General features: G+C 35.9%; 1 protein-coding gene across 1 annotated transcript in view; it reads right to left on the bottom strand.

Annotated features, from left to right (window-relative positions):
* Positions 1 to 495: 495 nt before the first annotated feature.
* The window catches only part of cdk7 (cyclin-dependent kinase 7), a 31,986-nt gene continuing 13,770 nt past the window's right edge, over positions 496 to 18,711 (bottom strand). The window contains exons 7-12 of the mRNA XM_039758368.1: positions 18,410 to 18,528; positions 16,523 to 16,622; positions 12,484 to 12,570; positions 11,815 to 11,964; positions 9,894 to 10,038; positions 496 to 715 (exon numbers count right to left, since the gene is read on the bottom strand). Of these exons, the coding sequence (XP_039614302.1) occupies positions 687 to 715; positions 9,894 to 10,038; positions 11,815 to 11,964; positions 12,484 to 12,570; positions 16,523 to 16,622; positions 18,410 to 18,528 (630 nt within the window). The 3' untranslated portion in view covers positions 496 to 686. The remainder of the gene's footprint in view (positions 716 to 9,893; positions 10,039 to 11,814; positions 11,965 to 12,483; positions 12,571 to 16,522; positions 16,623 to 18,409; positions 18,529 to 18,711) is intronic.

The raw sequence follows: 18,711 nt of genomic DNA, 5'->3' as shown, positions 1-18,711 counted from the left end.
GACGAGACGTGATGTTTGGAAGAGATCTTTTGAAGAGAGACACTTTCACGTTCCACGATAAACGTTTGAAGCACCACACGAAATGCAGATCATGTGGCAAGGCAGCAGCAGCAAGCCAGCATCTGATCGAGCAAAGAGGAGGTTTTTAAAAAAAAAAAAAAAAAGTTTTTGATTCCCATTGTATTACTGTTTAAGAGGGGATTCAGAGGAGTGGCCGCATCTCCTTGGGGTGCGTTCAGCCCACCTCTTCACAATGGCATGTAGAGCTGCCTTTGGGCGAAGGTGTTGGCAAGCGAAGCGAGCCGGGGGCAAAACCCCCTAGTAAGATTAATTTCTTTCTCAGTCACCAAGTATATGGGTTAAGTAACAATCTATTAAAACTGAAGACCAACTCTTTGAAGTTTGCCATCACCTATTGGCAAGTCTCACCTTCTTGTGGACAAATAAAATACATATTCACAAGTACACTAAACAATTAAAACAAATGGCAAAGCGTTACGAAACTCAAATTTATTAACATACAAACAAAAAAATGTTTTTACAATAAATATTAATATTCTGCCTTTCATGCAGAATAGTAGGTTTGTTACAATATGTAACTGGAATGGTTTGCTCTTCTCATCTGCCACAGTCCTGTTCAGCTAAACAGTAGAACTTGCCGGTCATCAGCATTCATGAATTAATATTCAGAAAACTAGTTTCTTAGCAAGGGTTCCTGTGAATACAAGAGAGGTTATGAAGCAAAGGTTTTTTTTTATCCAGTAACCTAGTTAACTTATTGTACTAATAAAAAGTGTGATATATCCTTGGTATTAATCAATAAAACAAACTGCAACAATGGATAATTTAAATCAGATTAAACTATTTATTCATTTATAATCCAAACGCAGTTAGTTCAATACAGGAGACTGTCCAATGCCGACAGAGGGGGCTTTAGCGCAGCACAGATCGGGGACCAACCCTGGAGTGAGCGCCTGCCTATGGCAGAGGACTATCAAGCAAACACTCAGGTTCACAGGTATAGACAGTATATACAAGTAACAAAATCTAACTAGAAGCTGCAGATTTCTGAAATGTGTGAGATTGTTAGACCACCCTGAGACAACTAAACAGAAAAATCAACAGTAAAGCTGAATCAAAAGTTGGGGCTACTGGGCCAAAATTTTAATGTAAAATTAGATGAGTAAAATTTATCAAACAATAATATTAACACTACTACTACTCTGTATGCAACTTTGACATCATTTATTATTATTTATTTAGCAGATGCCTTTACCCAAGGCAGTTTACAAAGCATTTTATAATTAATACAAGAATGATTTGAAGATGCAAACATCAAAAGCAACAGAGAACGAGATGAAAAACTGAGGAAGAGGGAGTAAGACTAGCATATTATTGTACTTGAAACTAGACCACATAAACATCAGTATCCTAAACTCTGTCAGTACATTAACCAGTTTCAAAATATTTAATGAAAAGGTGAGTTTTCAAAAGACACCTAAACATGAGCAAACTGGGTACAGGCTTGAATAGCCAAGGGGAGATCATTCAACAGCTTTGTAGCAAGACCAGAGAAGCACCGTCTAGACTTGGCACATCTGGCAAAGAGGTGAAACATTCAGCAGAGGGGCACAGGCGGAATGGACATGTCTTGAAGGGACATATGGAGAGACCAAAGACTAGGGAGACTGAGGAGCAGAATCATTCAGAGAACCACATGACAGTAGTAGTGAAATGAAGAACAGAGAACATCAGTTGAGCAGCTGTCATTGGGAAGAGTCAAAAAGGTCAGAGGGCATCTATAGAAGTTGTAATAGTCCAGCTAAGAGAGAGCCAGTTCCTGAACAAGGAGTTGTTTGGCATAGTTAGTGAGGAAAGAGTGCATCTTCTGAATCTTATGAACAAAGGACCTATGAGATAGGGTCACTTCAGCTAGCTGTGCTACCCATCTAAAAATGGTTAAAAAATCGAAGAAATCAATGTAGACCACAGTGTAAACAGTTGCAGTGTGCCATGCAATGCATATTTCATTATATATGCCATTTGGTATGGGATTAGTTAAAGCAGTGTTAAGGATTAGGATGCGGCATCTATTAGAATAACGAATGCAATGCATTTAATTAGCATTAAATAGTAATTGGGATTAGTAAAAGCAGTGTTAAGGTTTGTGATGTGCTATCTTTTGCAATGACAGGAACATAGCAACCAGACTGACACAGACACTTGTGCTTTTATTATGGTGAATAAATGAAAGTGAGGATTTTAGAGAAACTATTAAAATAAATGACCCAAATTCATATTGTACATTTTCTTATGATGTTTCTAGCAGGTCACATTACTGTAAAAATTGAACAGCTCTATACATCCTAGTGATTTTTTCAACAGGAATGATGGTCCCTGAATTCAGTTTGCATAGTCTTCTTGGCTGGAGAGGACACCATACTGTATTTTTGATTATGGCAACTGCATTTAAAGGAATGAAGAAAATCCAATTTGTCAGGGATGGCGTTCACGATGTATAAATAGCTGAGGCGTGACAACTGAAAAGGGGTCAGTTAGCCTTTTTTTTGAATCCCAATTTCTAAAGAACCTCCACAGAAACACTGAATTTGACAGCCATTTTTTGGAAAGATACTGTATTTATTTTTTTTGTATTCAACTTGAAAGAACTTTTTTTTTTTTTAGATTTTGTCACACTACAATTTTCTAATGTCAAATAACTAGTTTGTCTTGCTGTATTTCATGGGAGCAGTTTGAGATGATTCTCTGAATAATAACAGACTGAAAATTACAATGAAATCTCTGATTACATCTTGCCTGAAGAAGGGACCCGAGCTGCCTTGAAAGCTTGCATACTGTAATCTTTTAAGTTAGCAAATAAAGGGTGTCATTTTGCTTGACTTCTCACTACTGTACATTCATAATGGCTAACACAGTACAACACCCTAGGTACTAATGAGCTCTACAGAGTACTATGCACCTACAAAGAATCTCAAGGGAAAAATGGTTATGATGGTTACATGGAACTCCACTGCAATTTCTTTTAAACCCTTTGATCCGCGATCCAGTCTTGCTTGCCCAGCTCTTAGCTGTGCTGGTACGTACAAGGTTAAAAAAAGTTGTCGTCTACTGTATTTGTGTAAAACTGATAAAGGCCTGCTCTAGCCTGAGACAAGCAGTAATAAATAATACATTTATATAGTGCCTTTCCCATGCTCAAGGCACTTACAGAATTTAAGAAAGAATGGCAGGGTATACAGTATATAGCATTGTACAAACCAGATAAATAAATAAAGAAGATTAAGACAGTAAATTCAGATAAAAAGCCTAACAGACAACAGAATTGATGGTCTAGAACTCACACACAGGTTACATGAGCATCTTGACAGAGAGGTAAACTGAGAGAAGGGTAGTAAAGTCAAGTAGAGCTAAAAGCCTCCCTAAACAGATGAGTTTCGAGTTGTTTTTTAAAAGAATTCATGGAGTCAGCTGATCCGATTAATTTCGGTAGGTCATTCCAGAGTCTGGGCGCCATACAGCTGAAGGCCCTGTCACCCATGGAGTGTAGATTAATGTGGGGCACAACAAGTCAGAGGACCCTAGTGGGTGGGCAGGTACATAGTGATGGAGAAGGTCACTGATGTAGTTTGGCGCGAGGTCACTTAAGGCTTTGTAGGTTATTAGTAGGATTTTATATTCAATTCTGTAAGACACAGGGAGCCAGTGAAGACGGAGCAGGATGGGTGTAATGCTGCTGCTACTGGTTCAAGTAAGGACTCTTGCAGCCCAGTTTTGAATAAGTTGGAGCTGTGATATAAGACTAGAAGGGGCAACTGCCAGTAGGGAATTACAATAATCAAAGCAGGATGTGATAAGAGCATAGACAAGTTTCTCAGCATTAGAAAAGGAGAGGAAGGAGCAAAAACGGGAAATGTTACAGAGGAGAAAGTAAGAAAGTTTCTTAATGTGATTTATGTGGGCGGAATAAGAAAGGGAGGAATCAAAAATGACATCAAGATTCTTTACACTAGAGGCAGGTCTGATGAGATCAACGGCAAGGTGGACTGGGAAGGAGCTCATTTTATTAAGCTGCACTTTAGTCCCAATTTGCAGGAGGAGTTCAGTTTTGTTGCAATTTATTTTTAAATAGTTCTGCTCCATCCAGGTATTAATTTCACTGAGGCAGGTTGTGAGCTGAGAAAACTCTGATGAAGTTCCACTTTTAACATTAAAGTGGAGTTGAGTATCATCTGCATAAAGATGAAAACCCAGTCCATAGCTACAAATAATACGGCCAAGGGGAAGCATATAAATACAGAAGAGAAGAGGGCCGAGGACAGAGCCCTGAGGAACTCCTTGTGTGGCTGGCGCTGAGCTGGATCTGCTGTTGCCAAGACTAAAACTCTTGTCTATCAGTCAGATAGGACTTGCAGTGAACAAGTAGAGAGCAAACATCCTGGCCTCAGGGACCAGTTTATCAGTAGTAACCTATAGAAACATGAAATATAACCATGTATTTTAGAATTGTAATCAAGCTACTGAATTCAGTTACTGTCTTCTCTGTAATTCATGGCTCCATGCTGGTTAAGAATGAAGGCTTCTCCTCCATCCTAGACACAGCTCCGTGAATTTACCTTTTATCACCACCTCTACATGACTAAACAGCGTTTCACAGTTCTCTTGTTCAATGTCAGAAATAACCAGCTTGAAATTCTTTAGCATATTTTTTTCTCAACATTGAAAACTAACTCTAAAATAGTCATATTGTAAATGAACTTAAGTTTATTAAGCAGATAATGCATTTCTTCTTAAACCTCATTCAAACATGTAAATCATGACAGCTTTGTTTAAATATATTTTCAATACAGAAAAATAAACCAGTCACAAAGCAATAGTGCTCCAATTAAAAATGAAAAGAAAAACAAAAATCACAACACACGTTCTCTGAGAAATTCTATGCTTGCTCTAAAATGGTAAAATGCGTTTATGTGGCTATTCCTTCATTGTAGATATCTCTTATATGTATAAACAAAATGTACACACACTTAGACTCTCATTTACAAAATAAAATGTTTGGGAATTTAAGATGTGCCTTATTTTTAATAGGGCCTGGCACAGTCCTCTACTGACCAAAGACTAAGTGAAAACACCATATCAGCTCCTAAATTGACTTCTTCCAATTTGTATGCATTACGTGGAATGGCAGCATTACACCTGTCTTTTTTTGTCATAAGACCCAAAGAGTTAAATGCATTACTGTAGATGTCACCTCAAAATTATTAAAACGCCCAGCTGTATGTTCCAAATAATCTTCTGAATGTACAGAAGAATTGCTTCCAGGTCCATGGAGTTGAAAGCCAGAGGTGCTAACTATATTTCAAGCAATAATGTTTTTTTTTTTTTTAATACATTAAGTAATCAGGTCTATTTACATGTAAAGTTTCTAATAAGATAGCCTCATAAAGATGCTACAACATCTCTTAACAATGTGAGTGACAGAGACGCAAAGTGGCTGGCGTGTAGCGCAGGTCGGGGTTGGGGTTAGCAAGTGAAGCGAGCAGGGGGCAAAGCCCCCTAATTTATTTTAAGATTAGTCTGAAATTTCTAATATATTTACACCACTGCCAGTTGTCAGAAAGCTACCTTTCCCTTAGACTTTAGCCTAGATACAGAACTGAGTGTGTTCCTTTTTATAGGCACAAAAAAAAAAAAAACTTTACATTCATCTAGAAAAAAAAAAAAGTTTTAAAAATTCTCTGTACACCATAATTTGTCAAACTACAGGACCATGCATTTAACCGTATGTGCCTGTAATTATTTTACATCCTTTATTTTATGAGGGCAACTTAAAACCAAGTTATTCATTTACTTTCTGAAACCTTTAATTCCAATGTAGGAAACTAAGACCACTTGCAGAAGACCCAATCAACGTAATACATGTTTTTTAGCATGCTGAAGAAAAATAGAGAAAAGACAAAAATACCTGTGAACATTGGGCATGCAGTATATCCCAACTGCAAATATACACTGCTTGAGCCAGGTTTTGAATTCAGTGCCACCACTACCTCATTCCCACAGCTGACAGGTACAGTGGTAACATGTTAATGGACTCCTTGCTGCTAGCATTTAACCCAAATGAGAAAGCATCTGCAGCATCCATATTTTTAACCCATATAAGTAAATGTTTGAACAAATGCATATTTATAATTTGAAAAATTAAAGCCTCAGCTGTTGGTTTTGCATGCAAGCCATAACAGCGATGTAGACTGCATACTTCTGTTCAGCCCCCTCACCATTTATTACGTAAATGGAGACCCACTTTTCTGTGAAATCACAAATATACGCCATTACTATATTTGAAGTGCTTATAGCAGTTTACAGTTTCATGGTGTAAAATCAATAACACATATACAGTAGTTCTTTCTCAATAGACTGATATAACATTATAGTTTCAGTATTTATGACCAAAACCAACATACTACTTAATGAGAGATACAGTAACTCTGAGTAATCATTTCTTTGTATATTTGTACAAAAATTTGTCACTGTCCTGCTCCACTGACAGACTGAGGAGATCATTCCTCCCCCACACTATGCGACTCTTCAATTCGACCTGGGGGGGTAAACGTTAACATTATTCAAAGTTATTGTCTGTTTTTACCTGCATTTTTATTACACTTTAATTTAATATTGTTTTTTGTATCAGTATGCTGCTGCTGGAGTATGTGAATTTCCCCTTGGGATTAATAAAGTATCTATCTCTCTCTCTCTTAGATAGGTCATAGATTTATGCTAGTTCTTATGTAAAATACAAACACTGTATGACAACTGAAATGAAATTCAGTGTCTATTCTAGGGAGGTACATTATGCTCATATCAGAGATTGTGATATGAATTGTTAAGTACCTGCACACAATTCTACTCCTTAATCCATGTTAACCAAGCCCTTCACTAGAAGGAGTTTTAAGTACCATCCTAGGATTATGTCTGGGATGAATTCCTGGATCATGTCTGGGGTCAGGAAGGACCCTGCTATCATCAGCTCCATCTTATATTAAAGGAACAAGCAATAGTACAGAAAGTGGTCTACTATAACACAAATTAAGATGCCATGAACACAATAACAGGCCTCCCTGCAGCCTCTTTTCAGATTAGGAGACTTCTAGTAAACAACTCATTGTCCCTAAATGCCATTCCTCCAATAAGACTCTGGAGTATTACTCTCCAGGGTGTTTTCAAGCTGACAGAGAACCACACAACCCTGATAAGTGCAAAGGCAACCACCCTCTAGTGTTTCTGCAGAATGTAACATTTAGCCGTAAATGCTTCTGCTGGTAGCTGTTCTGAGGCCCACAGACTACAGCCCCTGCCAGTGACAGCTCACTTGCACGCTCATGTTTATTATTAGTTGTCACTGCCATTTTATAGTCTGTCAAGACTTTGTACGGCTCTGCTCAGTGGAAACCCTATTCTATTCTGACCAAGTATTCCTTCTACAGTACCTAAACACATTTCTACAATGATATACTTTTATCATAGTGATTATTACATTGTGAAATCTCTTGACAGAATAGGACCATATCCTCAAGAAATTCTGTTGCTGAGACAGAGCCTGCACACAATGTTTTCAGCGAGGATAAAAGATGAAGTGATGAAGAACAATAGGTCTCTTCTGTGGCCACAGCACAGATAAAAACATCCAATTCTCCACAAGTATCCTTTATAAGCAACAGAGAAGTTGATATTAAATTTCTTTTTGCAATATAATAAATTTCCTTAAGCCAAAAAAAGTTTAATATTACATAACACATTTTGTAACTCTGTACTCATGTCAACCTCTTCTACAAAGTGAACATTATTTTTTTCATGGGGTGAATGCATAAAAGTTATTATAAAAAAATGAATAATGTGTGAAGCAGCAGTTCGCTCATGCTTTGTGTTGGTGCATGCAAATAAGTCGCTAAATTTAACTACCCATAAAAAGCACATCCCTAGGAAAAAAATGCAACCAGTTAAGTAATTTATGGTTTGTGGCATTACATACAAAAAACTTAGAGATCTGTGACTGTCCCATATTTCCTATTTCTCTTTCCAGGAGTTACATTAGATACTTCTCATTAACAAGAAGCAAAAGATGGCACACACAAGTGGGTACAAGATAAAATTATCTCCACACAGACCCCTATTGGAAAATTCTACTTCCTAGAGACAAAGGACACCACAATACCAACTCTCTTAAACAGTTTGGTAAACTCATTACCTGCAGTTTAAGTGCTCGGTTAACTTTCAAATAAGGGTACACAATTAAACAAAAATGCTCATCACCAACACTAATTCAGGGATTCTCAAACTCTGCCCTTGCAGAGCAACAGGAGTTTGAGGTTGTCCAACAATCTTCCAAAAGCACAAGCAGATCTGGCAAACAGTGGCTCAAACAAATTTTAACATATGGGTTCTGAATGTTTATTTAAATTTTTGACCTTAAGATAGCCGATAAATATAAATAACTAAATGACTGGAGCCAAGAGGAAGATGGTTCTGGCATGTTACAAAGATCAATGTTGTTTTCATTCCTACTTTACATGTATGTGTAACAATTCTCTTTTTTGTATGGTTTATACAGTGTTAAAGAACAGAAAGGGTATTGTACAGTTAAATATTTAACATAAAGTTGCATTCTTAAACCCATCAAAGACAATTTTAAAAGGATGTGGGTCAAAAAACTAGAGCTCACCAAGGAAAACTGAGTGTCATAGAGAAAACTGAACATGGAGAACTCAGGATGCTGGATTCATGAGGCAGCAGTGCTTACCATTTTGCTGCCCATGGTAAATGTATAGAAGTAATAAATTGTATGTAAATACAGTCTTACAAATGGTGTTCATAATTTTAATGCATTAAGCTATTCCCCAAAAAATAGCATTTTAATTATACTTTATGCACTATAAAAACGTTAAGCTGTTGTAATTAACATGTCTTTAGCCTACATTTACTTGTTGTTCAATATACTTTCATATCCTTGAGAATAAGAAACATTTTACTGCAAGGTTTTGATAAGCTCTTATCAAATCTGACAAACCTGTCTATGCACTAGTAATGGATGATGATGGATCATGGCTCTATGCAAAAGCACAGCATATTAGTGCCGTAGCCGAATCCAGTTTATTGTTTTATTATAGGACTAAAGCTACAAAAGAGACAAACTAGGAACTAAATTTCATGACTGTCATTGAAGAGACTATGGTTACCACTTACCACAGCTGATGCAATAAAATGTTTCAGTATGAAAATCTCTATCAGAAGATAAAAGAACACCTTAAGCACTGCCAACTTTCTTAGTAAAAGTCAAAGCCTTATTTGTTTTGATGATGAATATTAATATGGATTCTATACATTTACCTACTCTGATTATTTTTTTCCAACCAATTTCATATGCATACTAAATACAAGATGGAAAAAAGGATACAATAGCTCACAAGAACATTTTCCAGGTAAACATTGAAACATAAAAGATGTTCATAAAATAAATGAATATATAAACAAACAAACAAACATTTTACCAATTGCATTTAAACATATCTGCTAAACATAAACCATTCACATAATCTAACATTATTCAAACAAGTACATCAGAACAAAGTTACAAGATAACAATTCCCCTAATACAACACTCCCAATAAGCACTAAACAAACCACAAATCAACAATGTACTGGATGATAGATTATTGTAGGTTAAAAATCCAGAAATGAAATACTAATACTGTACTTTGATTCTAAGTATTACACACTGGAGCTGAATAACAAACATTAAACAATATACAACCCTCCTCTCCTTAATCTTAGAAACATCAGTTTCTAAAGTGAAGAACTAAAGTACATGCAGCATACTTCACCTTGCTCAGTGCCATCTCGTTTTCTCTTAATACCCAAGTGAATGTTTTGTTGTTCTTTCAGGGCTTCTGTTGAACAATTTGGTCTTGGTAGCTGTGGTCCTGGAGTAGGACCTGGTCTGTTACTGAAGTACCTTTTCTTCAATGCCTTAAAAAAACAGTAGTATAAAAAGCATATTTAAAAAAAAAAAAAGTGTCATGCATGTGCATCAGAAGGTCATCCTCCAAGTTCCACCCCAGGCTGAAAGGGGTCACTGCCGCTAACTGTATTGTCTTCCTTTACTTACATAGTACCAAGAAACTGCCCAGTGAGGGAAACTGACTCCACCACTACTGGTCCCTGGGCCATAAAAAGCATAACCATCCAGATGGAGGTGTCACTATACGACCGAGCAACCCGAGAAACTGAGCCTCTTTATAACCTAAGAACTTCCAAAATTAACTTATCCTGAACTAACAGAAGGCTATTATTTGTTACACTTTTGACGCCATTGTAGGATTGTTTTCTTTTGTTCAATTTGAAATAAACAGGGATAGCTGGGTTGGCGCCCCAACATTTACTTTGTCAAGAATATCACTTCTGCGAATGACCACAAATCGACAATACATTACTTGAATGTTTATCCATCCATCTTAAAATCAACCAGTTCAGGGGGTATGGGATAGCAGAGAAAATCCTGGCGGCTATAGATCCGAAACAGTCTTAAAATACTTTTCACCAGGAAATTTTTAAAAGTCAGGATAAGCAAATACAAAGTCTGCTAAATTATGTATACTCTTTGATTTTATCAAGTACAAAGTATAAACCACCCTTAGCCAGGGCAATGTACATTCATTTATAATTGTCTAATTTTAAATTTTCATTTAATCTAATATGAATGTCTATGAGACATACAAGTAGTTGTTTATTGTCATATGATGTTGGTAGAATTGTTATACATAGCAATCTCATATACATGAATGCTAAATTGAGACAAACACACAATATACTGTACAATATACACAAAATCCACAAGGTAATCCGAAAAGTACTAAAGATCATTAGTGCAAAAACTGCATAGACAAGACTGACACTAAACTGTGAGGAAAAAAAAAATGTAAGGTGGGATATAGTGTTGCAACACCCAATGTGTAAAAAACAGTTAAATGGTAGTACATACTTGGGTAAATGTCAGAAAGTCAATTTACCATGCTTACCATTTGTGGTTATAAACTGTAAATAAATCTGGATATGAATAACTAGATGTCCTTGTACCTCTTTTCAGAAGGCAGGGGGTGGTAAGGGATGAATAGTCAGTAAGCAGGGTGAAGAGTGTTATTGGTGATGCTCTTGAGGGAAAAACCTCACACAGACTTAACAATGCTTCAGCTCCACACCGACATTAACTGAACAGTTTTTCACTTGAAATGGAGAAACATAAGACTTCAAAAGAGCAAACCATGGAAACAAGAAGTTTTCTTTAATTTTCAAAAGCCTGACAATAAATACTAGGACTATAAAATTTAATTCTATGAAGAAGAAGGCCCTGAACTCTAAGAACATCAAAACCAGTACAGTAAATGGAAGGAAGGGGATTTAATAAGAAAAAACAAAGCCTGGAAGGTAATAACAACACACAAAAAAAAAAAAATTAAAATAAAGGGAAACAAAATATCAAAAGCTATGCACTCTGGGCCTTACTAAACAGTGTCAGGCTAACTAGTCTACTGATCAAATGTGTTGCACATTTACTAGAACCACTGGCAACTACTGATTTTATAATCCCAGGAATTGCCCTGGTAAACTTCAGCAAGTCATCAAGTTTTATGTTCATGTGCTGCAAAACAGCTATTACATCTGGGGCAACTCCCACCTGATAAAAATGGATCCATATATGCACTACAAATAAGTAAGTATTAAGTACAAACATATAAAATAGGTTACCTGAGTTGCTGTTGTTCTGGTACAGGGATTATATGTGAACAGTCCCTGCAAAAGCTCTAGTAAATCATCTCCAGCTGCACTAAATATATGTTCCAGTGGTGTTCCAGGAAACATTTTGAATGATATGTAGTCAGGCAGACTAGTCATACCCTGAAATGAATATTGATAAATATCAAAAACATACGATTTTAGAAATATTTCATACATAATAGTCACATAAAACGTGAGATCTATAGTGCATATTTAGTTATTCTATTCAGAATTATGCCTAGTATATTAGGCAGGTATTTAAATACACAGAAAACTAATTCAAGACATGAACAGATACTTAGATGTTAATAATTAAAATATATTTTTTTTAATTGTTCGCTGACCTAGCTGATCTAGTTGGAATCTGGAATTTAAAACCTTGACACATCAAGAAATGATTCAGGTTTATAAAATTAACATACAACTGCATATATTTACATGATGTGTCTAAAGCATTAGATTTTGGGTTTTATTTACATGTCACCTAGTGCTACAATTCAACTGTACTCAGATTAAAATCATCATATAAACCATTCTAGGCTTACAAATAGAAGTATACCTCAGAAAAATAAGACTATAGTGAATAAAATAAGCTAGAAAACAAGCAATACATATACACACACACAAAAATAAACTTACAGGCCACTTCTCCTCTGTTGGAGTGCCCAGTGCTTCAAATATACGTGTTAACTGATCTAGATCAGTGTCTCCAGGTATAAATGGCACCTGAGTGAGAAGCGGAGAAAAAGTGCATAGGCACATTAATACTGTTTTTACCAAGATGTATACTGCATACTCACACACACACACACACACACCCCGTAAAAGGAACAGTGCCTATGTACAGTACTAACAACATGAGGTGATTGCAGTTCTTGCTTGGACTTTCTATGCAGAGGTGTTCAAAGACTGGACACATCCCCGTTTATTCAGACTTTAATTTTGCTGTTAGAATAGAGGTTATTATAGCTTTACAATACTGAACTAATACACTTCCGGCTTCATTTTTTACAGTGACACAAGAGTGAGTTGCTCCAAGATCTTCTAGTGACACCCAGCAATGTAGAAAAGGAAATTTCAAGACAATATGAAGGTAAAGTTTTTTTTCACAGAAACATCTGTGAGAAGACATGAAACATAGTATTCAGATTACATCAACAACATTCAACTTTTTGTCAAAGCAATTTATAAATTTAATTCATCACAACTTGGGACCATTTTGTCTCCAAATATCAATACTGTACTGAACTAAAAGGTCTATAGTGATTCTCAGTCCTAATGAATACAGTACATTGAGAATCTTTTAGAACAGGGGTCTCCAAACTGCGGCCCGCGAGGCCCCTTTCATCCGGTCCGTGGAGACTTTTTTATCTATGGAAAAAAATTACAGAAATTTACGTGTATCCTGCCAAGATCAGCCGCCGCTTGTGTGGACGTTACGTTTTTACCGAATTAAAACAGAGGCACGCAGTAGTGTGTTATGTTTTTCAACCGATCACTACATTGCAAAACCTTATTCGCTGCTTACTTTTTCTACTTCTGTTCACAGTCAATGAGATGATATAACGCCATCTTGTGGCAGAGTTTTTAAATGGTTTGCTGCTTGTTCAAGACTTATTTTTGATTATTTTGATCACAGTTTGCCAGTTGCGGTGGACTGCTGCAATGAGGAGGTGTTGGTGTCAGTTAGCGTCTAATTGCGAAACATGTTACACTCTATTTTATTTAGTGATAATTCCCTTCGCGTAATTACTTACCAGTGTGTATAAAGTATTGGGAATGTTGTTAGTTTAACAAGAATTTTCCGAATATTCTGAAGAGGAAACATTAAAAGCAACAATCTCTCTACCATAAGTGGATATATTTGCAGACTATATTCAGATAAGTTTAACTTAAGAAATCATAAGAATTTTTTAAAAATTGTTTCGGGTCATTTGCAGCTATAATTGCGACGAAATTAGTTCACATAATCAGGTTTTTTGAGTGATATTGTGTGCAAGATACTTTCAGTTTCACTATTTATTCATGTTGAAGTCACTTTATTTTAGTGCCCAATGGTGGCCGAGAAGAGGAAAAGAAAAACAGACGATGAGTGTCGGCAATTTCAAGAAGAATGGAGTTTGAAATACTTCTCCATCAAATCTGGCGAGAAAGCATTGTGTGTGATTTGCAACGAAACCGTGGCTGTGATGAAAGAATACAACCTGCGCCGTCATCATTGAAGCAGACATCAGGAGAAATATGCACAGTTGGAGGGTAAAGTTCGCACCGAAAAATTTTCTAAATTACAAAATCAACTCACATCTCAGAGGGCATTGTAAATGCGCAAATGAAAATGAATCCTTAACTAATGCCAGTTATAAAGTTGCCTACGTCCTGGCTAAAAGTGGCAAACCGTTTACAGATGGTGAAGTAGTGAAGGAATGTTTGTTGGAGGTGGCTGAGGAACTCTGCCCAGAAAAGTCAAAACAATTTAAAAATGTAGCTTTGGGTGCAAATACTATTGCCTGCCGTGTTGCAGACATGGGTGAAAACATTGTGACTCAAATAGCGAAAAATGCAAGCAAGTTTCGCCATTTTTAAACTGCAATGGATGAATCGCTGGACAGCTGTTCCACCTCTCAACTGCTTGTGTTCATTAGAGGTGTGGATGAAGACCTGAACATAACACAAGAGCTGGCTTCCATACATAGCATGTATGGCACTGTTACCGGACAGGATATATTCAATGAATTGAAAATAATTTTTGCCGATTATAACTTGGACTGGACTAACCTCAGTTGCCTGACTGTTGATAGAGGAAAGAACATGACTGGCATAAAGAAAGGCTTGGTTGGACAAGTGAACCAGATGTGTAATGAGAAAAACATTCCACAACCAATGTTCCTGCACTGTATCATTCACCAGCAAGCTTTGTGTGCCAAATATGTGGACATTGGCAGTGTACTGAATCCTGTGGTGAAGATGGTGAATTTAATAAGGTCACATGGGCTCAACCATAGACAGTTCAGAGACATGTTGAAAGATAATGACACAGAATCGCAAGATTTACCATATTACACAGCAGTAAGCTGGCTTAGTTATGAGAAAGTTATGAGCAGAGTATTTGAATTAAGAAAGGAAATAGGTGACTTCCTGGAAAGTAAAGGCAAGCCACAGCCATCTGATGAAGAGTGGGTATGGAAATTGGCCTTTGCTACAGACATAACTAGTCATTTACATTTTCTGAACCTAAAACTACAAGGAGAGAAAAATCTAGTTTCTGATCTATACACCCACCTAAATGGCCTTCAGATCTAAACTTGTCTTGTTTTTGGAACAAGGACAGGCCAACAACTTGACGCACTTTCAGCAGTGCAAGGTCTTCATGGCTGAAGCAACAGCTGAGTTCCCCACGTCATTTGCATGCGAGATCAGCTGCAGTTTCAGGAGCGGTTTTCTGACTTGGATTCAAAGGCAGAAGAAGTGAGACTTTTTCAAAACCCATTTGAAGCAGATGTGGCCAGTTGCCCAGATGAACTGCAGCTGGAGGTCACTGAGTTGCAAGCAAATGACTTCCTTAGGGACAAGTTCAAAGAAGGACTGGTGGGTTTTTACCAGTTTTTGCCCAAGGAAGACTTTCCTAATGTCAAAACTTTTGCATCAAGGTACCTTTCAATCTTTGGAACAACATACTTGTGTGAACAAACATTTTCAAGAATGAAATACGTGAAGAACAATTTGAGAACGAACTTGTCTGATGATAATCTCAGGGCACTGTTGATGTTGGGGACATCAAATCTAAAGCCAGAAATGTCTGCTATTTTGGCATCCACGAAACAATTTCACCATTCCCACTAATACAGGTGTTCATGTGTAGTGTATCAATGTGTTATTAAATAATAACTGAATGAAATAATATTAAATAATTAAAAACAACATCTATGTTTTGATTCTTTTTTATTTGGACCTCGAGTGTGTAGTCGGCCCTCAAACTGCTGTTTGATAGTTAATGCGGCCCTCATGGGCTGAAAAGTTTGGAGACCCCTGTTTTAGAAGAAACTTAATGAGCTTAGGGTTTGTCTTTACCATTTTTATGACTCATTGGAGAAAATTCTTTGTTAGTGACAGAAGACAACCACAGGAACAAAGATCTTGAGTAGGTTGTATTTGAGTGAAATATTTTAGCAGCATCAAAACAGCATAATTATAAACAGAACCACAAAATCTACAAACACACAACTAAAAACATACAAACATGAAAATGGGATAAAGGTACAATTACAGAAATGCTTGTGAATGGGTTTGGATTGCTTAAATACACATGACTCTTCTCTGTCACTGTCCAATAATTTATTCTATCAAAGTTTGAGGTTTATACCAAAATCATGTGATAATGTGGCACATACTGTAGATGGAGTCAAAAGATAAACAAGATCCATTAATAAGTCAAAGTGACTATCTACATAAAAATGACAGATATAATGTAAAATGTTTAATGCCAAAAACAGATAACTTATGTTGTGCAGAATTACTGTACATCAGGGTGTGTACCTGTAAACACCTGCATCTCACTATGTATTGACATTACCCACGCAGCACCTAACCCCAGCCCGACCCCCTTATATCACAAAAAATTTTACCAAATGATATTTTTTTAGTTGAAGACATAACACTAAATGTATAAGTTAATGCTTACCCTAAGGAGTAATTCAGCCAATATGCAACCTACTGCCCACATGTCCACACCAACTCCATACATTCTTGCACCAAACAAGAGCTCTGGTGATCTGTACCATCTTAAAAAAAATAAACACAAAAATTATAAGATTCAAGTTTAAGTTTCCAGTACAACAGATACAAACCTACAAATGTATTCATTTCCTCCATATTTCCCATACATTATTATGTCAATATTTCATTAGGACTGGGATGGGGGTGGGGATTGGCAGTTTCTGGTTCAAGGATAAGGGAAGGCAGCAGAACGCAAGGCTCTCTCTCAGATCTACATACTAATTTAGAGGAATCAACTAATTTCACGTGCATTTATTTAGGATGTGAAAGAACACTACTAGTTCCTTGAGGAACTCCATGTGAACAAAATAAGAAAGCACTAACTAAATACAATGTTCTGGTCAAAATTTGAACCTAGGAGTCTTGACCTGTCAGATAGCAACACTAACCTATCGTGCAACCTTAAAACCACAGATACAAAAAATATTTCTTATATATAAAACCACACACACAAAATATAGGATAGAATCTTGTAAATGGAATTATGGTTAAAAAAATGTAACAAAAAAAAAATCACCTTCCTGTACATTTTACAAAATGCAGTAATCTATTTACTAATCAAGAATGCAATTAAATATTTTACAAATTAAATAAATGTTGGTAGGCAGGCAATACAAATTGATTATCAAAATGTTTTCTAATAGTTTGTTGCTTATATTATAAATGCTACCATCCTGAAAGCAATAAGTAAATAAATGCTGCCATACAATGGTTGGCCATCTTATTAGGGAGTCCAGCCCTTCCTGTGTAATTGACTGATCTATCAGTGACATTGTTTATATTTATTATAATGTCATTTACAAGCAGGCAGCATTAATGGAAAATGTGTGAGTGGGCAAATCAGAAGAAGAAAGGGTTATATATACACAACTAGGAAGATTTCCCTTTGACTTCTATAGAGCTTTCAATTTGTTGATACTTTTATTGTATCCTAACCAGTCAAATATTTCCAAAAACCTTTAGGCCAATTTAAAGGTAAATTTTACATATCAAAAATTACAATTTTAATATTGATAATTTAAATATATTAAAGATGCATGTAATTCTCAATTAGACTAATAAACATTTTATTTCAGGTATCTGAAATTTTAAATTTCAATTAGTCATAATGGAAGATTTCTCTAATTGAAATTACCAGAAAATTCAATGTGAAAATGCATTTGTTTCAATTATAGTAAATCTCTAATTCAAATTTTTATTAGTCAAAATGCCACTGTAGATATTTAAGAAAAGAAATTACCAAGAGACATTGAAATGTTAAAACAGCTTCCTTTATTAAAAACATTGTTTTGGTAAAGTGCATCCAAATATGGCAGCAACATGCTTAAATGGATATAAAATATTGACTTGAAGAAAGAAAAGTCTTTTGGAGAAGGCTAAGAAATTTTAAGACTTGTTCAAGAAACACAATAATGAATTTGATCTTAATGCAACTAAGTCTCAGCACAATCAAGAATGAGTGTAACAAGATGGAAAGGGCTATTTAATGAGTAGAGTAGACATACAGTACAGTACTTTACATCATTCAATTTGCAGATCTTGCCATATAACGAAGTTAGACATTACACAGTTTCTTGGAACTTTTCAAATTTTGAGAGGTCAAATTCTCAACAAATACAAGTTCTTCTGAGGAGAAATAAGGAAGCCAACTCTTGGTAATGATGTGCGCAACACTTAACTGAAACTCTGCATAATGCATGTAAAAGACATTTTTAAAACCTTGCAGAAAAACATGACAAAATCAATATTAAAATTTAACAATCCAGAAGAACCAAATGAATAACAAACTTACCTTGTTACAACTTGATGAGTATAGACCCTGTTGGGACTTCCGAAAGCTTTTGCCAAACCAAAGTCAGCAATTTTTAAAACTCCGTTTTCATCAAGTAACAAATTATTAGGTTTTAAGTCCTAAAAACAAATATTTAAACATGTTTGCAATAGATAACAATGATCATTTATGAATTATAATAACTTCAACTTAAAATGTCTTTTTTAAAAGGTAAAACAAGTCTTCTTTATGGGAATAATAGTGTATTTAGCATGGAATACACATGATAATGTTGTAATAGAGTTAACCACTAAATATGGTAG

Source organism: Polypterus senegalus, chromosome 7, assembly GCF_016835505.1.
Source record: "Polypterus senegalus isolate Bchr_013 chromosome 7, ASM1683550v1, whole genome shotgun sequence".
NCBI classification, from domain to species: domain Eukaryota; kingdom Metazoa; phylum Chordata; class Cladistia; order Polypteriformes; family Polypteridae; genus Polypterus; species Polypterus senegalus.
This window is presented reverse-complemented; position numbering and strand designations above follow the sequence as displayed.